Source organism: Tachypleus tridentatus, chromosome 2 (assembly GCF_004210375.1).
Source record: "Tachypleus tridentatus isolate NWPU-2018 chromosome 2, ASM421037v1, whole genome shotgun sequence".
Taxonomy (NCBI): domain Eukaryota; kingdom Metazoa; phylum Arthropoda; class Merostomata; order Xiphosura; family Limulidae; genus Tachypleus; species Tachypleus tridentatus.
The window spans coordinates 87,066,433-87,092,694 of NC_134826.1; the positions used below are offsets into that span (position 1 = coordinate 87,066,433).

The 26,262-nt window shown below is 36.0% G+C and overlaps 1 protein-coding gene across 1 annotated transcript; it reads right to left on the minus strand.

Annotated features, from left to right (window-relative positions):
• Positions 1 to 21,606: 21,606 nt before the first annotated feature.
• Positions 21,607 to 24,029, minus strand: LOC143244419 (uncharacterized). The gene is made up of 3 exons (XM_076489037.1): positions 23,624 to 24,029; positions 22,064 to 23,420; positions 21,607 to 21,746 (listed from the first exon to the last, which is right to left on the minus strand). The coding sequence occupies exons 1-2, from the start codon at positions 23,630 to 23,632 to the stop codon at positions 22,074 to 22,076; spliced, it is 1,356 nt and encodes a 451-aa protein (XP_076345152.1). The 5' UTR covers positions 23,633 to 24,029; the 3' UTR covers positions 21,607 to 21,746; positions 22,064 to 22,073.
• Between the last annotated feature and the right edge of the window lie 2,233 nt (positions 24,030 to 26,262).

Below are 26,262 nucleotides of genomic sequence, written 5' to 3' on the forward strand. Positions count from 1 at the left end.
ACTCATTGCGTAGTTTTACATTAAGTAAACAATGAAGCTATTGTGTAAAGTATAATTATTCTTCTCAATAAAAATTGTGTTCTTTATCTATATATATTTATATATAATTTGTAAAGCTGGTTGATGCAATTATATAGGCATCCCTCGCATATTGTTGAAATAATTAAATAAGAGGTCTTCAACGATGTAGCTAACCCTAAGATCAGAGGAAAAGCTTTTCAGGAAAAACGTTTTTTTTTGTCTAAAGTCGATTTAAACAATATAAATTAAAATTAATGATAACTAGTTTTAATTGCAACTAACACGTGTTTGTTGGTTTGTTTTTGGAATTTCGCACAAAGCTACTCCAGGGCTATCTGTGTTAGCCATCTCTAATTTAGCAGTGTCAGACTAGAGGGAAGGCAGCTAGTCATCACCACCCACCGCCAACTCTTGGGCTACTCTTTTACCAACGAATAATGGGATTGACCGTCACATTATAACGTCCCCACGGCTGAAAGGGCGAGCATGTTTGACGCGACGGGGATGCGAACCCGCGACCCTCAGATTACGAGTCGCACGCCTTAACACGCTTGGCCATGCCGGGCCGCTAACAAGTCAGTTACAAACAATTTCTGTGGTGGTCCCCACTGGTACAGAGGTAAGTCTACAGATTTACAACGTTAAAATTAGGGGTTCGATCCCCTTCGCTGGACTCAGCAGATAGTTCTATGTGGCTTTGTTATAAGAAAACAGATACACAATTTCTATGGCCACTCTTTCCTTGGTCATCACTTCAGTACCCTTAAAACTAGTGACGATTTTTTAGGTTTCAGGCAACAGTTTGTGACTGTTTAAATAACTTTGCATGTCATAAAATTTAATAAATATTTGTAAACGTTTGTTTGTTTATTATTGTTCAGTGGTCTTCCTGTTCACACCGTAGATACCAAAACCAGACTTTTTGAGTTACAAGCTGTGGGAGTCACCATTAACTAACCAGAAAGGAAAGAGGGGTGGAGTACTTTTTAAACATTTACTACCAAAACGAATGTTTGAACGAATAGATGCATGAGCCATGGTAGTGTTATCGAAACAGCTTTTGCTTTTGAACGACAAACAACAACTTCATCAAGCACGTGACACGTCTGGTGATGGTGTAATGATACCAAGTTCCGAGATTAAAAATGTTTATGAGTTAATAAGCAAATATTTTACGTCACAGCTTGGAAGAAGTACTCTCTTTATTATTCTCTTTTAATCGATCCGACGCTAAATTTCTCGTTCTTTTATTCTTTTGTTTATCAAAAATTGTTTGCTGCATTTTGTTACGGAGATTTCCGTATGATTGCAAATATACAATGTCGACGATTTATAGGCGAGACAGTATGAAAAATTGTCAGCATATTTATCGTTTTCGGCTGAAGGAGATCATTGGTTTTAAATAACTGAGACTTGCAAGCTTACATAACAACGGCCCTCTGGTGACGCAGCGGTAAGTCTGAACTTACTTACCCAGTTTAAGCCCCCTGGTGTCTTAGTAATGAGTTTGACGGCTTAAAAGCTTGCATAGGTTACACAATAGTGAGTATAATGGTAAAAAATGTTGCATAGTAAAGACCCTCTGGTGGCTCAGTCTTAAATCCGAGAGCTTTAAACTTACAGAGTTAGGCCCCTGGTGATTCAATGGTAAATCTGAGAGCTTACAAGGTTATCTAGCTTAGGCCCTCTGGTGACTCAACAGTAAGTCTGATGGATTATAATACTAAAGGTATGGTATGAAGGAGATCATTGGTTTTAAATAACTGAGACTTGCAAGCTTACATAACAACGGCCCTCTGGTGACGCAGCGGTGAGTCTGAACTTACTTACCCAGTTTAAGCCCCCTGGTGTCTTAGTAATGAGTTTGACGGCTTAAAAGCTTGCATAGGTTACACAATAGTGAGTATAATGGTAAAAAATGTTGCATAGTAAAGACCCTCTGGTGGCTCAGTCTTAAATCCGAGAGCTTTAAACTTACAGAGTTAGGCCCCTGGTGATTCAATGGTAAATCTGAGAGCTTACAAGGTTATCTAGCTTAGGCCCTCTGGTGACTCAACAGTAAGTCTGATGGATTATAATACTAAAGGTATGGTATGATTTTTGCCGTGGATATCCCATTAAACAGGTTTGACGACAAACAAATGTTGCTCAGGATTAGCTAGCTTGTTTATGTGATAAGAAATCAAGCGTAGGCGTACAATAAATATGGAAAATGTATGGTGTTTTGACGACGTTACTTTAGTTATTGCAGGAATCGTTGCGTAACCGATTAATAGTGAAACTGAAATAACAAGTCACAGAAAAAGTAAAAACTAAAATCTGAAAAACTGTAAAACAGCTGTGGATAAATTCAGAATGACGATAATCAACGCTGTCTCATTTCAAAATAAATAAGTACATCCACCTATCAGGTCCTCTGTTTTTGTTTGAAAAGTTCATTCTTTTTTGTGTTAAATATTATTATTGGTTAATAGTTTTATCTTACCATTTCTGTCTTTTGTTAAATTCTGCTGTGGTTCTCTCATTTTGTTTAGCTTGTCTTTTTTATTTTCCATTACAACTTACGTATTAAATACATGGGGGGAAGGCAGAGATCCCCATGGAGTAACCAAAGAGGCCATATCCAAACGCCTACCCACTGCGCCGTTCCTCAAGATGTTGCAAATTACTGCAGAGTTTAAGAGAATAAAATAAGTTTTGTTTGTTTTGAATTTCGCACAAAGCTACTCGAGGGCTATCTGTGCTAGCCGTCCCTAATTTAGCAGTGTAAGACTAGAGGGAAGGCAGCTAGTCATCACCACCCACCGCCAACTCTTGGGCTACTCTTTTACCAACGAAAAGTGGGATTGACCATCACATTATAACGCCCCCACGGCTGGGAGGGCGAGCATGTTTTGGCGCGACTCGGGCGCGAACCCGCGACCCTCAGATTACGAAGTGCACGCCTTAACGCGGTAGGCCATGCCAGGCCCAAATAAAATAAGAACTTGTAGGTCTTCCCCAGTGGCTAAGAGTTCTTGAGATCGGTCAAAGGTGGGCAGACAGACAGTCAGTGGTCGCAGGGCTGTATCATTGGGTGTTAGATCCGGTTGCTCCTACTCATGTTACAATCCCCAAAGACCCTGAGGGAACCAAGTTTGACTGTGATTGGTAAAAAAAAAAAGTAGTCTCAAATAGTGGACACACGAACGACTCTTTCAATATATATATATTGATTAAGCCTTAGTACTGGTTTCTGTGTTTTCTCGGGGTCCTCCCATTCCTCCCATATTAAATTCTTCACATAGAATTCACAAATCCCCCTCCGCCCTGAAGAACCCTAACTTATATATCGACCATTTTGTGCTGCCTGTGGTTAATTTTTCCACGTTTGTTTGAATGCTTCAAGTTGACCTGTGGTTGATTTTTTCCACCTTTGTTTGAATGCTTCAAGTTGACCTGTGGCTAATTTTTCCACCTTTGTTTGAATGCTTCAAGTTGACCTGCGGTTGATTTTTTCCACGTTTGTTTGAATGCTTCAAATTCAGCTGTGGTTAATTTTTCCACGTTTGTTTGAATGCTTCAAGTTAACTTGTGGTTAATTTTTCCACGTTTGTTTGAATGCTTCAAGTTGACCTGTGGTTAAGTTTTCCACGTTTGTTTGAATGCTTCAAGTTGACCTGCGGTTAATTTTTCCACGTTTGTTTAAATGCTTCAAGTTGACCTGTGGTTAATTTTTCCACGTTTGTTTGAATGCTTCAAGTTGACCTGCGGTTGATTTTTCCACGTTTGTTTGAATGCTTCAAGTTGACCTGCGGTTAATTTTTCCACGTTTGTTTGAATGCTTCAAGATGATCTGGGGTTAATCTTTCCACGTTTGTTCGAATGCTTCAAGTAGACCTGTGGTTGACTTTTTTTTTTACGTTTGTTTGAATGCTTCAAGTTGACCTGCGGTTAATTTTTCCACGTTTGTTTGAATGCTTCAAGTTGACCTGCGGTTAATTTTTCCACGTTTGTTTAAATGCTTCAAGTTGACCTGGGGTTACTTTTTCCACGTTTGTTCGAATGCTTCAAGTAGACCTGTGGTTGACTTTTTTTTACGTTTGTTTGAATGCTTCAAGTAGACCTGTGGTTGATTTTTCCACGTTTGTTTGAATGCTTCAAGTTGACCTGCGGTTAATTTTTCCACGTTTGTTTGAATGCTTCAAGTTGACCTGCGGTTAATTTTTCCACGTTTGTTTGAATGCTTCAAGTTGACCTGTGGTTGATTTTTCCACGTTTGTTTGAAAGTTTCAAGTTCAGCTGCGGTTGATTTTTCACGTTTGTTTGAATGCTTCAAGTTGACCTGTGGTTAATTTTTCTACGTTTGTTTGAATGCTTCAAGTTGACCTGTGGTTAATTTTTCCACGTTTGGTCGAATGCTTCAAGTAGACCTGTGGTTGACTTTTTTTTTTACGTTTGTTTGAATGCTTCAAGTTAACTTGTGGTTAATTTTTCCACGTGTATTTGAATGCTTCAAGTTGACCTGTGGTTGATTTTTCCACGTTTGTTTGAATGCTTCAAGTTGACCTGTGGTTAATTTTTCCATGTTTGTTTGAATGCTTCAAATTGACCTGCGGTTAATTTTTCCACGTTTGTTTGAATGCTTCAAGTTGACGTGTGGTTAATTTTGTCCACCTTTGTTTGAATGCTTCAAGTTGAGCTGTGGTTGATTTTTCCACGTTTGTTTGAATGCTTCAAGTTCAGCTGTGGTTAATTTTTCCACGTTTGTTTGAATGCTTCAAGTTGACCTGTGGTTAATTTTTCCACGTTTGTTCGAATGCTTCAAGTAGACCTGTGATTGATTTTTTTACGTTTGTTTGAATGCTTCAAGTTAACTTGTGGTTAATTTTTCCACGTGTATTTGAATGCTTCAAGTTGACTTGTGGTTGATTTTTCCACGTTTGTTTGAATGCTTCAAGTTGACGTGCGGTTAATTTTTCCACGTTTGTTTGAATGCTTCAAGTTGACCTGTGGTTAATTTTTCCACGTTTGTTTGAATGCTTCCAGTTGACCTGCGGTTAATTTTTCCACGTTTGTTTAAATGCTTGAAGTTGATCTGTGGTTAATTTTGTCCACGTTTGTTTGAATGCTTTAAGTTGACCTGTGGTGGATTTTTCCACGTTTGTTTGAATGTTTCAAGTTGACCTGTGGTTGATTTTTCCACGTTTGTTTGAATGCTTCAAGTTGATTTCAGTTTCATCTCCTGTTCTCAGTATTTATTTTAATTTTGTATTCTTTTTTTATAAATTTATTTTTTCTCATGTTATTTCTTAGCATTAAGCTCACCAGAACATTCATATCGACAGCGAAGCGAAGAGAAAGGAAATTCCTGAACGCCTTCGTTGTATTTGCCCCTAAGCTTCGGTTTTGGATCATATAAATCACTGTCACGATTTTTGTTTTTTTGATCCAGCTGGACTATATTTCTTTTCATACTAAACTATGCTATTGATTCCTTTTTTTTAGTTTACTTATCTTTTCACATTAAACCTTGTTATTAGTTACTGTTTTTAGTTAACTTGTCTTTTTAATTACGCCTCATCACTGGTACCTGTTTTTTAGTTGAACTAGTATTTTTATATTAAACTTTGTTATTGGTTTTGTCACTTTTTTGCAGCCTTCCGGTGGCTCGGAGATAAGCTTAAGTGCTTATAACGCTACAAATTAGGTTTTGATACTCGCAAAAATCTCCATTTTGTAGCTTTGTGCTTTACGATAAACTAGTAAAATTGTGTGTAATTTGTCTGACTTTCTTTTGATATTAATTTTTATTGATGATTCTTAACGTTTTGTTTGGTGAATTTCTCTACATTTCATCTTAAATTCCGCTACCTTTCTTATCGCTTCCTGGATATCACTTAACTCTCATGCTAATTTTGTTTTCCTTTTGTTATACTAGTATTTCTAAACTGATGTCTTTAACGTTCGTTTTATTAGTTTATTATTGAGTATAAATTTACACAATAACTTCCCTGTATTATATTCACTGCTGGTATAAAAAACTCGATTTTTAGCGTTATAAATCTTTAGGCTTAGCTCTGAGCCACTGGGAGGGGAATGTTAATATTGCTGTTCCAGGTCTTCTTTTTATACATATCTAAACATGTTCTCCTTCTTGCTTTCCTTGTCCATGTCAGTCAACACCTACTGAAAGGGTGGACAACCAGCCAATTGATTGAGGTTGTTTACATCTCCAAATCCAATCACGTTCATATAACTACATTATCTTTATCTGGGTTATAGATATTGCTCTAACAGAAAAACAACAATAACAACAACAGGCGTTTAGAAATGCAGCCCATCGTAAGAATTAAACACTGTTTATATACTGTTTCATTATATATTTTTCTAGGTTATTCTTTCTTTATTTGTAATTGTAAATATAACTTTCAGAAACATTTAACTAATATGTCTTCGAAACATATAACCCTTCCTTCTTTGATACTTTTGCAGGTCAAGTAGACGAAGTTTCGTCAGCAAAGCCTACTTGTGATCCTTTGATTAAGACTTAGGTTTTAGTTTATTTTGAACTTCGCGTAAAGCTACACGAGGGCTATCTGCGCTAGCCGTCCATAATTTAGCAGTGTAAGACTAGAGGGAAGGCAGCTAATCATTAATACTCATCGCCAACTCTTGGGCTACTCTTTTACCAACGAAGATTGGGATTAACCGTAACATTATAACGCCCTCATGTCTGAAAGGGTAAGCATATTTGGTGTGACGGGGATTCGAACCGGTACCCTTAGATTACGAGTCAAATGCCTTAACCGCCTAGTCATGTAGGGCTGATTAAGACTTAGACCTAGTTATTAAGACAGTAATATATTTATATAACAATTATATATATTTATATATACTGGTTTAATGATCACCAGTTACACATGCGTATCTTTTGATATTAGCCTCCGATCGGAATAAGTTTCATGAAGAATAAAAACCGGTAATAAGTATAGCGAATTAAATTTTCATTCTTGTTACTGATGAAGATTAGGATTTATTGTTTCAATAGTTGGGCACTTCAGGTGTTTTCTAATATTTCTGTTGGAATGAATTGAACCTCGGAATTTGGCGTTGGAATCAGTGAACACAATGCTTCTTAACTTATATATGTAGTATGTTTCAAGACAATAGCGCCTGTGGTGGGCCCGGCATGGCCATGTGGTTAGAGCGCTCGACTCGTAATCCGAGGGTCACGGGTTCGAATCCCCGTCACACCAAACATGCTCACCCTTTCAGACGTGAGGGTGTTATAATGTGACGGTCAATCCCACTATTCGTTGGTAAAAGAGTAGCCCTAGAGTTCGGGATGGTAGTGACGACTAGCTGCCTTCCATCTAGTTTGGCCCGGCATGGCCATGTTGGTTAAGGCGTTCGACTAGTAATTCGAGAGTGGCGGATTCGAATCCCCGTCGTACCAAACATACTCGCCCTTTCAGCCGCGAGGGCGTTATAATGTGCGATTAATCCCACTCTTCGTTGGTAAAAGAGTAGCCCAAGAGTTGGCGGTGGGTGGTGATGACTAGCTGCCTTCCTTCTAGTCTTACACTGCTAAATTAGGGACAGCTAGCACAGATAGCTCTCATTTAGTTTTGGGTGAAGTTCAAAAACAAACAAACAATATTCATATAACAGGTTTACTGATCACAGCTTTTCGGTGAACGTTTTGCAAAGAATTAATTTATTTATCATAATTAGTAAAATATTCATATGATAGGTTTACCGATCACAGCTTATTGATTGAGACATTTTCTTTGTCACATTATCCAACCCAGCAGTGGCATAGCGGTGTGTCTGCGGACTTACAACGCTAGACTCCAGGGCTCGATAACTGTGGTGGGCAGAGCACAGAAAACCCATTGTCTAGCTTGGTGCTTAATTACAAAGAAACACATTACCGAACAAAAACTTATCCAGATTATTATTTTTCTGTGAAAGAAATATACCAAGTGTATTCCAATGTGGGTCAGATTTTCTTTTTTTTTGTCATCCGCTAGGTGGCGACTTGTATCCACTGGCGGGTGGAGTCGTTTGACTGCCTTCTTTATTTGGGTCGCTTTGTGCTATATCGTTACATATACAACTTCTTAACTTAGTTGTGATTACGTAACATCTAGCTACTTGTTTGTGTAATAAACCAAAAAGTTTGTGAAATTTGATATTTTATATTCAATCAAGTATCGCCTGAGACAAACGGAGACATTTTCAGTTTACGGACTGACAGTTGTCCATAAGATCGTTCTGAGTGTCTGATATTAATTATACTATAAACAGTTTTTTTTATCTCTATATGATCATACGTGATAATTTAGAAATTTATTAGATTTAATCAGTTATTTGAAAAAGGAAGAAAAAGAAAAAAAATCTAGTTATACATTAAAGCTATTATATAAAACGGCTACCAGTTTTTATTTATTCACAATATTTAATCGTGTGATTATCTAGTTACTTTGAAATTCAATTATTACGGAGGCGACTTTTCCATTTACTCTGTCTCTTGTTTCGGTGGACTCAGCAGATAGCCTGATGTGGCTTTGCTATAAGAAAACACACAGACACATATTTTTTCTAACCATTACTTTCAAACTATTATAAGTTTAGATATACCAAATTATTTTAGTGAAGGAATTCGAACCCACGACTCGTAGATTCGAACACTTATCCACCAGGTTATAGTAGGGCTTTAGTAAACTGACTGTTAAAAATAAGCCTTCCAGAACTTACTGCACCCTTTAGGGGTCTTTTCGGTCAGTCATTCAATAATTTTCCTAATTTACATGGATTATTATATATAATAAGTATTAATAAATTATTGTGTTAAACTGATACTCATACGTGATGTTTCAAAACAAATCACTTGTTAATATGACATTTAATAATGGAATTTCCTGTTCATTGACACTTAAATTAAATAATTCTTGAAAATTAATGTTTTTGTATCCAGAGGTTGTTTCGTATCTGGAGAAGAATATAATTAGTCGTCGCCATGACAACTTTCTCAGTAACTAATTTCATAAACACAGTTCAATAGCTGTTGCAGTTTGTACAATGCAAAGCCGCACTATGGATATGCGCATTCTGTTCATCACAGGGAATAAACTTCGGATTTTAGCGTTGTAACTCTGTACAATCACTGCTGACGTACTGTTCCATTAGCCTTTCATGTAAAATGAATTAATTCCACAAGAAATACAGAATTTCTCTTATTTTTACAGCTCCCGGTTTGTTTTTATGTTTGGGGGCATATAACCATCGTTCTGTTGAAATATTTCATTTGTATAATTTAAGTAAACAATTTTTTCTGAGTTCACCGTTTCTTTAGTAAATTCATTTGCTTACTGTTTTTAAACCTAGAGGACAAGACATAGCTAAGGTTGCTGTTAAGATTCTAAATATGTCGTTTTCGTCATTTTATTATAATATTTCCAGTAGAGGTTTAAAATATACTTCGTGTTACGAATTTTCGTCGGTGCTCTTTCTTAATGCTTTTATTATACTCAATTAACTATTGTAATATACCGTTATAGGATGTAACTTTTATTTGAGTCTGTCTGTCTGTTTTATGGTAAAATATCACGATGCACTATCTACGGAAATCAAACCCTACATTTTAGCATTATAACTCCAGAAACTTATTGCTGTCTCACCTGAAGACCCTTACTTCAAAAAAAGAAAAAATCCGATTTAAAATGTATTTTGATAATAAACTATTGAGAAAAACAATGGCTCGCAAATTCGATATTTTTATAGACTTCAAGTTTAAGTTTTAATTTATTGGAATACAAGCTATTAATATAAAACGTAAACTTAGTGTAGTGACAAATAATTATATTACTTATATCTAAGGCATATTGTACTAGTATATTAAACAGTTGCAAAAAAATGTCGTTTCTTGTAGATGTTACTCTTAATATTATTTACTTGTAATAGTAAACTATTTTGTAGATGTAAAATGATTTGGAGATGATAGCACCAATAGAAATGCAAACAATAATAGGTAGATCATCCTTACATAATTTTCAATATTAAAACTTAATGTTATACTGTGAGATGCACGAGTGCAAAATGGTTACGAGTTCGGTCAATTAAACGGAACTCATAGCGAGAGTCTGCAATAGTCTATAATAACCAAAATATGTTTTGACTGAACTTGGTTTTCCTTTGCGTAGCTCTTAGTTACATAACATTGATGCCTACCCTGACATTACCATGATATTATGATAAACAAATTGCATACCAGCAGTTAGGAACATGTAACTTCCAAATGCAGTAATATTAAACTCAAGTATTTATTTTACAGTGTAAGATTAAATTTTAATATTGAAAGTTTTGCAGGGATGATCAGTGTATAACTGCATCATACCTATGTTCTTGTTTGAGTTTATTTTTGGCACTGCTGTCAATCCATCAGTTTACATTTACAAAATGTTTTTATTACTTGTTTTGTGAAGTTGTTTTTTTCCTTGATTGAAAGAGAAATGTATTATATAAATATATACGATAAAATTTAATATTAAGTGTATTGATTGTTTTTACTCATTCACTTAATACATAATATAGGGGTTGGCTGCCAAAAGACATCGATTGTATAATGTAAAAAGTCTTGAGTATTCTATGTGTCACAGTCATCCAATGTTCATCTATTATTAACTGGCAGTTCCTGTTCAATCATGTACTTAACGCCAGATTTCTCTAAAAAAAAGTTAATTTGAAGAGTTAATGATATTATCACTTATACTAGAATTATGATTTTCAAAATTACTACTGGTTGTTATAACTAAAAGATGACATCACGCACTGCCTAGAAACATATAGAGTTGACTTAAGTTTAAATTGGCGTCAGTGGTAAAGTAGTTGTAGAGTTATTTCGACTTAAACAAACAGAAGAAAGATGAACAACTTATAAACGAAAGTGAGTGGCAATCATATCTTGAATTGAAACCTAATGTCATTGTTAATTTTGTAGCGTGCATATATGTATTAAGCCTACTGAGAGCCCCCGCTAGTACAGCGGTATGTCTACTGATTTACAACGCTACAATCAGGTGTTCGATTCCCCTCGGTGGGCTCAGCAGATAGCCTGATGTGGCTTTGCTCTAAGAAAAACACACACACACACATGCCTACTGAGTATCTTGACAATCCTTACATATATAATCTACCGATTCTGTGGTAATAAGTGTGTATGAATTATTGTGAGCCTGGCATAGCCTAGTGGTCTGTGGGCTTGAATCATAATCTGCATGTTTTAGATTCGAATCCCATCACTAAACACACTCACCCTTTCAGCTGTGAGGGAGTTATAATATGATGGTCATTCCCACAATTCGATTAGAATAGTGCAAGAATTGGTGGTGTATGGTGTTAACTCGCTATTTTTTCTCTAACCTATCATTTGTCAGCTAGGAACAACTAAGACAGATAACTCTCGAGTAGTCTTTTGCGAAATTCAAAGAACAAGCAACGATGAGTTATTTTTTAAAAACAAAATGGGGGTTAAGGAGATTAAAACTGTCCACAGTATTTCAAGTGAGGCCTAACCAGTGATTGTTATAGGAAAAATAGTCACTTACTTTGACATTATAACGGTCTCACGGCCGAGAGAGCGAGTATGTTTGGTGTCATGGGGATTCGAACTCTCGACCCTCAGATTACGAATCGAGTGCCTCAACAACCTGGTCATACCAGGCCTCCCTCAACTTTGAAACCAAGTTAACCTAATGTCTTATGAAAGCCGAAATGTTTCGTCTGTTGATTTTATATGGTTCTTAAAATTGTCAAACAACCTAGAAAGTCTAAGACGGATCAAAGTAAACACTAATATCCAAACTATAACATGTTAACATATATTCGCTCGACCAAATAATATGAAACAAAAATTATATTTTTATCTCGATTTTTCAAGTCAGACAAGTAAGCTGCGTTATATAAAATAGATATTATATATGTGTGTTTGTTTTTGTAGATACTGTAATAACAAACAAGATAGCTGATGAAACAATGTAAATTTAGCTGTTTTTACAGAATCCAAACATCGTCACTTTCAAACTGTCTCGTTAGATGGCGCTGGTACTAGAATTGTCGTTTTTCTTTATTATTAAGCCCAAAGCAACACAAAATGCTATATGTACTTTGCTCACCACGGGTATCGAATCCAGATTTCAAGCTGTATAAAGCTACAGACATATCGCTGTGCCACTGGGGGAAGAGGCAGAGCTGTCTAATGATTTTGTGGGCAGTGCACATACAGCCTTTTAATGAGCTTCGTGCTTATCTACAAACGAACAGTTACACATTGTACACTAATATTGGAGAGAACTATATACACTATTATATTCATTATATTTATGAAACCCTAATAATTCGCATATTATCAAAATTCCACCTCATTGTGTAAACGTAAGAAAAACAATTAAATCTTCCATCTTAATATAAGGCCTAGCATAGTCAGGTAATTAAGACGCTCGAGTCCGCGGGTTCGAATCCACTACACTCAAAAACTCAGATTTTCTAAAATCCCATTTTTAACAATGACAATCCGGTGGTTAGATGGTGCTCGACTCGCAATATGCAGGTCGCGGGTGCGAACTACTAAAAATTCGTATCGCATCGATGATGTGGTAATATTATAAGCTGCAAGATTATATCTTGTCATTCTTTTCTCAAGAGAAAATAAGTATGTTTATCCCCATAAAACTACTAACTATTCTATCTCTGGTAGCCCTCTTCTGAACATTATTTGCATCTAGCATTCTTTTTTTGATGTTTGTTGCACTCCACTAATTATAGTTACCACCACTAGAGGACGTTACTCATCAGTAATAGAAACTTTATTTTAAAACTAGTTATAGCATTCTATTTCCTAATGCAATTGTTCTTTCTAACTTTATTTTCAGTTTTTTTACATTATTATTCTTGTATACATGTTTTTACATTATTATTCTTGTATACATGTTTTTACATTATTATTCTTGTATACACGTTTTTACATTATTATTCTTGTATACACGTTTTTACATTATTATTCTTGTATACATGTTTTTATACTTCAAACAATATAGATGAAATGACAAGCGTAGCTGAAGAAATGGTTGTGAATAGTGCTATATTGTTAGTTGTAAAGTTCATAGGATTTTAAGGTGTAGTCATTAAAATACTGATTACAAGTCAAACTAAGTGACTATTTTTCCTACAACAATCACTGGTTATAGTTTGGATATAAGTGTTTACTTTGATCCATCTTAGATTTTCAAGGTTGTTTGACAATTTTAAGAACTATATAAAATCAACAGACGAAACTTTCGGCTTTCATAAGACATTAGGTTAACTTGGTTTTAAAGTTGAGGGAGGCCTGGCATGACCAGGTTGTTAAGGCACTCGATTCGTAATCTGAGGGTCGAGAGTTCGAATTCCCGTGACACCAAAGATACTTGCTCTCTCAGCCGTAGGGCCGTTATAATGTGACGGTGAATCTCAGTGTTCGTTGGTAAAAAGAGTAGCCCAAGAGTTGGCGGTAGGTGGTGATTACTAGCTGTCTTCGTTCTAGTCTTACACTGCTGAATTAGGAACGGCTAGCGCAGATAGCCCTCGTGTAGCTTCGCGCAAAATTCGTAAACAAACAAATATAAACAAAGCTAAATCGCCCCAAGCTAACTGTACAGGTTTCTGTAGCACCTCTTTGAATAGGCGGCACCCTTAAGAACTCCCCACAGAAACACAGAAAAGCTAGCTTGAAACTCAAGGACAAGAGTTACAGTATGTGTAACAAGATTAGCACATCAAATAAACACCAGTGTAATAACTACAGGTAGAAATACCATGGAACTTTAGAAAAACATACGAAAAAATATCTGAATAACGATATAAATATATATATATATATTATGTCAGCTTAACTGAAGCAGAGGGAAGTTAGTGGCTGTTCTTTCTAAGATAAATGTATAAATTTTGAACCAGAGTAACTTCACCATATTGCAACCTAAATTAATTTAGGTGTGTGAATAATGTTATGATATTCTATCAATAGATGACGAATGACAAGTTACAAAAATACGTTTAATTATAGTTCATTTAACAAAGTTCTACCAACCATTACGCCCATCATCATGCTATTGCTACTATGCAGTAACCGACCTTCGCATAAGTAACCTCCTAATTCAATAAGTATATTTGAAATATTCATGATTTGTTATATTACATGAGGTATATTTAGAGTTATGGTACATTTATGATATTTGCAGTTTTTTTTTCATTTCTAGAGATTTAACAAAATAAGATTTTGTTTTCTTAAATATATTAATTAGGAAGAAAGATATCTTTTCATAGGATGTGTAGGCATGAAGTTCACGGGGGGACTTGTTCCCCACGTTTTTTCAAGACTAGATTATCTTCTTTTTACAGGTGCTTGAGGGAAAAACCTTAATAACTAAGCTTGGTACCAGGGGTTAAAACTATTTGCTTGTAAATCCTAGTATATCTTGGATGTATAGGAATGATGTTAAGATGGGGACATGTTCCCCACACTTTTCATATATGGAACATATTTTCTTGGTAGGATATCCTTATCATGCCCCAACTTCACAATCTATCCCTGACTTCCGAAACAAAATTTTCGACAATTCTTGAATATATAATCTTATTTCTGAATATTACACTTTAATAATTAAATATAAAATCAACTAGCCATATCGTGGGCCAAGATGCTTTATGACGCCACAGTTTTATGAGAATATATGTTTATAGATTCTCATAAAAAAGTATGTGGAAATTTGGAAAACTTTGAAATGGTGAAAAATGTCTTTATTTATGTTTCGAAGAATTCACTTCTTCTTCATTAAAGTTACACAGTCTTAGTTTTACACTTTACTAGAGGCTTGGTATGACCTGGTGGTTATGGCGTTCAACTCGTAATCTGTGAGTAGGGGATTTGAATCCTATTAACAAACATACTCGTTCTTTAAACTGTGGGGTGAGGCACTATAACGTGACAGTCAATCTCACTATTCATTGGTAAAAGAGTAATCTAAGACTTAGCGGTGGGTGCTGTTGGCTAGCTATCTTTCCTCCTGTCTGTCATTTCAAAATTAGGGACAGTTATCATAAATAACTCTCGAGTAGCTTTGCGCTTAATTTTAAAAACAAACTGAAGAAATGTTATAACAACGAAACTTAGTACCAGTGGGTTAAAAATATATCTTAGTATCACTAAGAAAGTTAACAAAGTATATCTTAACAAAATATATCTTAGTATCACTAAGAAAGTTAACAAAATATAAAGTACTCACTAAGTAATAAATTTAAATTATGTATAAGTTATCGAAATAATATTTAATTTGGAATATTCGCTTCCTCTCCTTCTTTCTCGTTAATTAAATCAGGTTTTCTCAACTGATATCAAAACAATTAAAACAAGAATTAATGGGTGAGATTTCTGCGTGAGCCCTCTTTGGGTAGAAAAATAAGTCTGTTTTTAATAAGGTAATAACTGTATGTATTTGAAGGTTAGCGTATGCATATATTAATCTTTAAGTTTATAAACACCTATTGCATTATCAAAATAATATATTTATATATGTGTCTTCCTGTGTTTTCTATTCCTGTCTGCACCTTCTTTATTACCTATATTGTTCATGTGTCTAATACGTTACTAGGAATGATAAACAATGTTTTATTAATGATAAACGCAGCCGCGAGTTACAGAGCAAGTAAACACGGCAGTAATAATACTAAGCAACTATTTAATAGACTGAACTGTTGCTAGTTATGAAACTAAACTACAGACGTCAAACTATAAAAGTTGTAATCAATACATTGATGCAATCTGGTAAGTGAGATATTTATTATTTAAACTGGTGATAATCTAGTAAGTAAGATTTTATCGGTGATAATCTGGCAAGTAAAACGTTATTTTATCGTTGATAATATAAGTCAGCTGTTATGTTATCGGTGATAATCTAGTAAGTAAAATGTTATTTTATCATAAGATGTTATTTCATCGGTGATAATCTAGTAAGTAAGATGCTATTTTATCAGTGATAATCTAGTAAATAAGATGTTATTTCATCGGTGATAATCTGGTAAGTACGATGTTATTCTATCAGTGATAATTTAGTAAGTAGCAGTTGTTTGTTATCGAGCACAAAGTTAAACCATGAGTAAAATTTCTAAATGATATCAAAAATAGCTTTTCAGTTTCAGACAGGCACAGACAAAGTCATCAACTGAATGATGAAAATGGAAGTATTTTATAATTTCCTTTCAAAACTCCACCGGTAGATGACAAAAATAAATAAGAAAGTAGGTAACCAAAGATGAGTTTCTAAAGAAATGATGCAGTTAATAGGTGAGGGACAGGCGTCTATAGTGGACTCTTCGAATCAGACAAATTAACATCGTGATGAAAAAATGATAAAATTATCATTAGTTTTAGTCAGTATTACCAATAAACTAATTCATACTAAACTCGAGCAAAGAGAATTTTACAAAACAGGACCGGAAATGCTAGTTTTTATTGCTAGAGTCCAGAAGAATTTACAAGAATTGTAGGACAGAATTAGCTAAGTTCGTTCAAGCTTTATATGTAACTGCTGTCAGAAAATTGAGTTCTTTTTAGTAGATTAGAAAAGATACATTTGATATTTTATTTCCTTTATATCTACAGTTCGTGATCCACACTCACAGTGATGAGATGTGTATGTGTTATACTTGGGCTGATGTAAAGACAGCTACGATTAGATATACTTTCAGAATATTCATAGAAGTAACCCAAAAGCTGCAGATAGGATGTGCCATTACCTTTAACTTTAAACTATTCGTTTGCTTTATCAATAGATGACGAAAACTCTTAACTAGCTGTATCTAATGTACGTATCTAGATTTAACTGAAGAAGATATGCTAAGATAAATATACGGTCCTGTTAAAGTGTGTAGTCCGAATTCTGGAACATGTTCAGTACTCGTAGTAATATGTAAATATGTTATATATGCAGCTATTAAAGATAATACGTTTATGTGAAAGAAAGTGTAATCATACCAAAATCATTTTACTGTTTTAGTATAAAAACCTCAGGAATTTGGTTAGTCAATGTGAGAGGTGAATTGGTCGAATCTGTAGTTTGCTCTAAATCTAATTCACAGCAGTTCGATCACCAAAGAAAACTGATAAAACTAAAATATAATGGTTGTTTAAAGTTAGCTATAAATTGTTCAGCACATGGACAAGGAATCAATTACAATCCAGTTTTAGGAGTGAAACTAAATACACTATTGACTAGTTAACTTTAAAAGGTATCTGAACTGTTAGATTTATTGATAAAAGGAGAATAGAAAGGCCTTTACGAATTAAACACAGAAACAGAGATTATTAATTTAATAAATATACTAGACATTTACTGTTAGGTTTAACTATACCAGAATTGTAACAAAACATTAAAGATTTACGAACAACCTCTGCTTCTGGTGGATTAGATAAATGAGAATCAATACGGTGCCTGTAGTGCTATGCCTAATGATTTTGGCATTAAGTATATTGTTGGACAAGACCAGAGAAAGTCGTCTTGGTCCGTGGAAAATGTTAAAACTAAATGAATTATTAATATTCAGTAGAGAAAGAAATAATAATTGAATTAAAGACATTCTGAAACTACCAAAGTAATAGAAGTCAACAACCTTGAATCAGAAAACTAAATGATCCCCAATCGGAATAATTGGAACAAACTTGATTACTTTAGGTGACGACAGAATTCACCAACTTGGTAACCAATCCACGAAGGTAGCAACTTTCTTAAAGAAACACGTGAAAATCATTAGGCTAAATTAGCAGGAGTGGGAACTGCCGATAAACCAGTCGAATTCAATGGGAACCGTATCGAAGAAATGTAACGAAAAGAAGCGAAACGTGCCGAATCGGAATGGCAACTATAATTGGATGGAGACTCGAAAATTGTGAGAAACTGAAGGTAAGAACCTTTGTGTGTGAAAAGCCATAAACATCTTATGTAGATAACTGTGTTATGTGCACTTACGTTATGTCAGAAAGCGTTTGACAGCTGTGGCATGACGGACTTAAGTATAAATTAACACGTCATGAAAATCACTACTCACTGGATTTCCAGCTTCTTACCCAGCAGTTTACTCTATGTGCAAGAATCCACCAAGGAATGATCGTAAGCCACCTCTTATATATATTATTCATAAATGACACCAATTTCTCAACACATACACTTCCCAGTACGCTGACAACATTGCCCTTTGGACTACGTCATGTAATCCTCGTCTAGCTGCACACACACATTTCAATCGCTTCTCAACCGTATTATAACCGCATGGTGTGAAACCTGGCGTGTCATACTAAACCCACTTGAGACACAAGCGAATACATCCAGGAAAACTCTTAAAAGGTTTGGTTTGGTTTGAATTTCGCGCAAAGCTATACGAGGGCTATCTGCATTAGCCGTCCCTAATTTAGCAATGTAAGACTAAAGGGAAGGCAGCTAGTCATCAACACCTTGGGCTACTCTTTTACCAACGAATAGTAGGATTGACTGTCACATTATAACGCCCCCACGGCTGAAAGGGCGAGCATGTTTGGTGTGACGGAGATTCAAACCTGCGACCCTCAGATAGTGAGTCAAGTGCCTTTACCACCTGGCCTAGCCGGGCTCAAATCGTTATTAATTAACATTATTAATTATAGCAAGACGATTATCACATTGTCCTTATCACTAGCATAAAATATGTGCATGGAAATCGGTGTTCCTCTCATTATTAATAGACACCCAAATACACTGACTAAACACCCCCGTTATTTTAAATTACTTTTTTTAGTTACTCAAGGGGGTCAGCTTTCCTAAACACCGGTAGAACACCTGCTTATGGTATACATGTAGATGCTTTCAGTTTGGTTACGTTAGTATCTTAGAAGAGATGTGACATACAGTTTCAAACATGACGCCCTTTAGAGGCCTAGAACACACAATCCGATGCTAGATCTGAGTTTGGCGATCATGAAAACCTGTTTACAGATTCTCGTCACGCCTGTGTGAATTTCCGGGACGTTTTAGCCCATTATTACCTTCTTGGTATTGTGGCTGTGACATATAGATAAGGACACCGCACGGGAACCCTCGAATCTGGACGAAGAGGAACCAGAACGTTCCTGAACACCACGGTTGGGGAGAGACCTCTTCTGATTTCTCTCTCTCTAAACTGAACCCCTGCCACGTTAGTTTAGTTTTAGTTTTACCCTCGAATCTACCTTCCAAGTGTGGCTCTGTTAGCTTGGAAACTATTAGATGAGCTAATTGTTTTGGTTTAATAAAGATAAAAGAACAGAAAAATGAGGTACATAATTTGAAAAAAAATTCTTTAAAGTCAACCCTAAAAATCTCATCGGACGAACACTAAAACATAATGAACCTCAACATAATGTGTTAATAATAGGTGAAGAAAGGTTTAGTTTTGTTTGCTGAATTTTCGCGCAAAACTACACGAAGGATATCTACGCTAACCGTCCTTAATTTATTATTGTAAGACAAGAGGGAAGGTAAACTAGTCACCACCACCCACCACCAACTCTTGGACTAGTCTTTTACCAACGAATAATTGGATTGACGTCACGTTGTAATGACCCCCACAGCTGAAAGGGGGAACATTTTTGGTGTGGCGGGGAATCAAGTCCACGACCCTCAGATTACAAGTCGAGCGCCCTCACCATCATGAAGAAAGGAATCTATAATAAGTTGAACCCAGCTTATAAAGGTACGAGACAAATGTTGAAACGAATCTTTAGCAGACAAAAGTTAAAACGTCCTGTGGCCATAAAGGGCTATAAACTTTCACGTGAAAATGTGCAGAAGATCTCAGGGGTATGATGGTAATATTGTGACTTAGAAAAATCGTCTACCACGTATGACATAAGCGAAAACGGAGAAGCTATGAAATAGGCTGAATCAGTAGACTTCTTGTATAAGATAAAAATAATCGTCTGCGACACAATTACTTGCCAGCTAATTCAATATTTTCGTATTTTCTGACAGTGAAAGCTGAAAGCTCACGTGAGTGATAATGTTTTCTGGAATTGGTGACATGCCCGACTGAGAAAAGCCTTAAATTTCTTTTTGATATTTATTAATGTAGTTTAATTAGATACAACATTTGCGTATCTCCCTCAAGAGTAACATGAATGTATCTTACATGGGTACAACATGAAAATACTTGGATCGAAAACGTAATGAGCGTATCTTTCTCAGGTATATATCAAAATAAAATACCACAAGACAAACAAGAACAGCTCCTCACAGTTACGTGTTTACTAACTTTAGATCTTGCTGATATAACTACTCATACAAATAAGCCTAGAAAATATAACTGATTTTGGAAAAAATTGAATGTGAAAGTGTTTTTAAAGACTCTTTTGAGCTCCAATCAGCGACTGCATGGTATACAACCTTAAGTTCAGCAATATCTTGTTTTTACTACGGAAATGGTATTGGAATCTTCTTACTTATAGTTTAGGTTATGAGTACAATAAGTAACTCCGGGCTTAATGAGGGTCACTGCTGGTTGACGAAGGCTTCGCGAAACAGAAACCTGAAGAAAGTTTGTGTTAATATCTATATTAGTGGGACAAAAAACAGAGGCAGTGAACTAACTATATGTAGAAATGGTGATACTTTGAGGGTTAACTGGCTATAAGTTAAAGTTTCTAGTTATTGATCTGTTGCGGTAGAGATTTAAAAACAGAGATAACTTATTTCATTAAGAGTTAATAAAGTAAATTTAATATGTGTTCTCAGGTTAATCTGAAGAGGACCTAAGAAGGACGAAACATTGTTCTGTACTTTATTTTAGTTAAAATATTAATACCCATACCAGCCATCTTGAAAATACATTTTTCACTTCAAGCGGGTTTCTCGTCTTCACGAATCATAAATTTAATGTTTGTGTCTAACTTTGCAATTGGATATTAATTGCTTTCATGGTTATTAGTAACGCAATGGTGACGAACACATGTAATCCAAGCTCTTCCCACATATCACACAGTGTCTGTCTCAGGACTTTTCTAAAGATGGCAGGTAATTATCACCTACAACACAGAATATAAGTTAATTAGTTTAATAATACAAAGAAGTAACTAACTATTAATTATACTCAGATGAGCCTATAGCCCGGTATTCATGTTAAAAATTAAGTGAACCTGTTTGTATTGAATCAAATAATTTCATACAACGCGTTTCGTTTAATATTTGAATTAGATGATTTGAGAGAAATAGTCTGTTATTAAAAAAATAAGATAAAAACAACAAGTCACATACAAGTAAAGTGATATTTATTGATCAAATATAAAATTTAAAGGGACAGGCTGAGTATAAATGGAATAGAACTAACAGAGTGATTTATACACGATGTGATTTTAATTCTGTTCCTTCAAAAAACTCGACCACGAACAGACAAGTTTTGGGCGAAGTTAAGAGTCGAAGAGTAAGGTGGAAGAACGTTGAAAGTGCACATATGTGCAGCGCCCTCTGTTAGAAAGACGACTTTAAAGGAAAGGAGCGTCATTTCTTCCTGGGACGCCTAGAACATGGCTGAGATTTAGAACAAGAGTTCAACAGCCGAGTATTAGGTAAGAATGGGAAAGGTTTCCGTTTAAAGATACGAAGAATCTCTGGTACAGCAGGTTTCTGTTTCTTCGTCGCATGGTTTACCTAGTTAGGGACAAAATAGCACATCGTTAGTTCATATCGTGTACCAAAGTCTGTAAACTGTAGAAAACCAACTAAATGTTTCTGACATAGCTTGCGAAAAATTAGTTTTGTAGTAATAACGATTTTCTAAGTATTGATTATAAAGGAAAATATCATACTTATCAATCAAATAAGCCTATTGTTTCCGTCATTATGAAATCTTACAAGTTTCTAATGATGAACACTTTAGTTGCATGACATTCCTTAAACATCTGTTGTTTGTTGTTGTACATAACTTTACCAAAACCAGAACTTATACAATTTATCTTTATCATTACCTGAGCTACATTAATGGTAGTAACCGTAGTGACTTTTCCAAGGACCATATCCGTAGCCATGTCCATAGCCGACACCGCCATATAAATGTCCAAGACCATATCCATAGCCTCGACCATAGCCAAGGCCGCCATATCCGTAACCACGTCCATAGCCAAGGCCGCCATATTTGTAGCCACGCCCATAGCCAAGACCGCCATATCCGTAACCACGTCCATAGCCAAGACCGCCATATCCGTAACCACGTCCATGTCCAAGACCGCCATATCCGTAACCATGTCCATAGCCAAGACCGCCATATAGATGTCCAAGACCATATCCATACCTACGTCCATAGCCAACACCATGCCCGTAGCCAAGACCATATCCGTAACCACGTCCATAGCCAAGATTGCCATATCCGTAACCACGTCCATAGCCAAGATTACCATATCCGTAACCACGTCCATAGCCAAGACCACCATATAGATGGCCAAGACCATGCCCGTAGCCATGGCCATATCCGTGACCAAGGCCACCTAAAATATGTCCACCATATCCGTGATGGCCATAACCTGCATTTAGAGTTCCGTATTTACCGTAACCACGACGACCATAGAGACCATGAGCGCCGTAAGCACCATGTCCATATTTATTGTATGCCCCAAGGTTCTGGTGTCCGGAGTAGTCATGCAAAGCCTTTTTAGCTCCAAAAGCTCCATGGGCAGCCCCACCATAATGGAAACCGGACTTTTGGTCATAAGCATAAGCTTTTTCGTAGCCTGCTCCTTTATTGCGAGAATAACTATCAATATCTTTGTAATGACCTCCATATCCACCTCTAGCACCATAGATACCCAGGTTTCTATGAGCAATGGATTTATGGAGGCCTTGGGCTCCATAACCGTGTCTTCCATACTGACCGTGAGCTCCAAGTGCCCCATAACCATAGCGACCATAGGCCTTACCTAGATGTCCATATCCTCCATAAGCCCCACCTAAACCGTATCCTACTCCACCATAACCATGACCTAAACCATATCCTGCTCCACCTAAACCATATCCTACACCATACCCTCCTGCACCATAGCCCTGACCACCTATTCCATAACCAAGTCCACCATATCCATAACCTTGTCCATAACCAAGTCTACCATATCCATAACCTTGTCCATAACCAAGTCTGCCATATCCATAACCGTGTCCATAACCTACTCCACCATATCCATAAACGGGTCTACCATATCCATAACCTAGTCCACTATATCCAGCGCCATAGTAAGGAACACTGTAAGTTTGTGAAGTATCTAGCTCGTCGGTTTTCTCGCTTTGTTTCTTTTCTTCAGCTGTCACATAGCCCAACAGCAGCAGAACTAAGACCTAAGAGGATGGAAAGGTTATCTTGAGATTAAATATTGGATGCTCAAGCTTAATCTAGGAATACAAATTAGACATTTTATAATTCATGATAAATTAACCAGTCTTAACTGATAACGTATTGAATGTTTCTCTGTGCAGGTTTTGCACAGCTTATTTACATGGGCAAGCAAGATTCAGAAACTCGTGTGTGTCAGGATACCTACAATTCTCATAATTGTCGTAAAGCTTTTCAGACAGTTTAGGAGACACCAGAGCTAGTTTGATTGAATCGGCTGTGTCACCTAGCTGTCTATTTATACACAAACGGACAGAACCCTTTTTCACGATCTTCAGTATGACGGGTGCCCTGGCTCACGTGCTGGTCACAGGAAGTAGAACGCTTTAGTACCCGTCACTGCCACCACTTTCTCCACTACATTTTGCTAAACTTAGAATGACTCAGACCAGCAAAACTAAAGCTGATTTGACTGTGCCTCGGGCATCTTCTCAGACACTCATTCACAACATACCGGACTAGGAAAACGCAGATAAAAGATAGAGAAATATAATCTATACTGTTCCCCTATTTATTGTTGTTTTTAATCGCCGAGACAACACGTTATCCCCTATCTCGAACCAACTGATCAACTTAGTTTCGCAGATTGCTTGCTAGGCGTGGTCACTTTGGAAGCCTCGAGGGGACTCTGGTGACGTTTTAGTACAATGAATTATTCTATTTTCTAGCTTCGCGAGTAACACTGCTTGTTCTACGCATTACGAGGTGAAACAGAAAACTATCTTATTGAGGATAATTATTAATCATAATTTATGTTTATACTTTCTACGTGTAATGTGGAAAGTCATGGAAAAATCGGTAAGTTCAATAGAAGACAGATAAAAATAGAGACTACACGTAATGATAAAGAGAAAGGAAATTGGATAAATAAAAACAAATAACTGACCTCAGGCGAGACGTGTATATTATTTGAATGTGTAAGCCGTGATATATACGGAGAGATTAATCTATTTCTGCCTCTTGGAAACTACAGAGGAATAGAATCGTAGGTTAATCAACAGTTTATTTACATATGTACACAAGTATTTAATAATTTCATCAAGTGACAACGTTTAAAAGTTGTACCAGTTCACATATTGGTGCATATTTAATTCAAAAGCTGTACGAGAAGCAAACAATGCTGAGAAAAATACATCTGAAGGTTCACGGTTTATGTCCCGTTTCCATAAAAATGCCACATGCAAACAGCTTCTAGCGTTAAACCAACAAAGATATATTAAACGTTACAATTTATTGGTGTGTTACTATTGTTAGAAATGCAGTACTAGAAGTTGTTTGTAAGAATGGCGAACAGTAGACATTTGCAGTCTTCAAGTTTTTCAAAACAATAGTAACGGTCAAAAACAGGGTTTTTGAAGAAACGTGCTCGACCAAAATGTTTATCTCTTTCACTTTTATCAATCTAATCAAATATTTACCACATTCTGACATTATGAATTCTACCATTCTTCGAAATAGTTTAATTTACTTACTAAAAGGTTACCTGGCGACACAGCAGTTGGCTTTAAGCTTACGACGCTATAAGTCGGGTTTCGATACCCGTGGCGGACATAACACAGATAGTTCAAGATGTAGCTTTGTGGTTAATAACATACGAACTTACTGTAAGTGTATATACTATTATCTAACTAGTCTATAGATGTAAATATATATATTTTCATGTCTGCTACCCAACATTGTAACTTCAAAGATTTTGAAATATTTTGCGCTTACTCTTTATACTTAGATTCCGTATTTATAGTTTACATGAACATAGAAGGACTGTGTTGGACAGTCAGTATCAAAGGCGTCATTTCACTGGATCCCCATAGCTTATATGGGGTAAGTTATGTACATGTGTTAATTCGGTCCCTAACTAGAATCTTCTCACAGGAACTGTCATTTGAACCCTCTTTTGAAAGTAAGTGAAACGCCCCTAAATAACGCCTCTCATTAGCACAGCAAAGATAACCTATTGCGTAGTTTTGTGCTTAATACAAATATAGAAACAAAATAAACGAATTTACATTTAAACAACAGTATTAGTTCATCAGTATAATACATCCCCTTAGGAAATATATAGCCGATTATTTATTGTTTAACAACGGTTAAGGGAAAGAGTAAATACAACCAAAATAAATTGTAACAAGTATATTTATTTACTGTTTTTAAAGTTCTTATTTTATGATGTGTTGTGGCCTACAAGATCCATAATTCTTCTCGTGATTCATGACATGTACACATTTTACTGATGTCACTGCAATACAAATTGCAACTTTAAGCTTCCGTAATGTGAGGTGATTTTAGTGTCTGCTGACTGACTGACAGGACAACACACTACCACCCAACATTGTAACTTCAAAGATTTTGAAATGTTATGCGCTTACTTTTTATACTTAGATTCCGTATTTATAGTTTACATGAACATAAAAGCGACTGATCCAGCACATTATCCCCGTGTCTCTTTCAGGTAGGGAGAAATAGTAACATTAGGCTAAATGACGGTGGCTGCTGGTAGACGAAGTCTTTGTATAATAGGAACTTGAAGAAAACCTCTGTTAATCTTCGCATTACCAAAATGTTCCCCAGTGAGACAGTAGTAAGTCTATAGACTTTTAACGTTAAAATACAAAGTTCGATCCCAATGGTGAACATAGCAAATATCTCAATGTGATTGTTCTCTAAAACACACACACACACACTCGTTTTAACTGAACAGAAAATTTAGAGGCAATGAACTGTGTATATAGGAATGACAATATTTTGAAGGTCAACTGGAGGTAAGGTATATAGATATTAAGATATGCG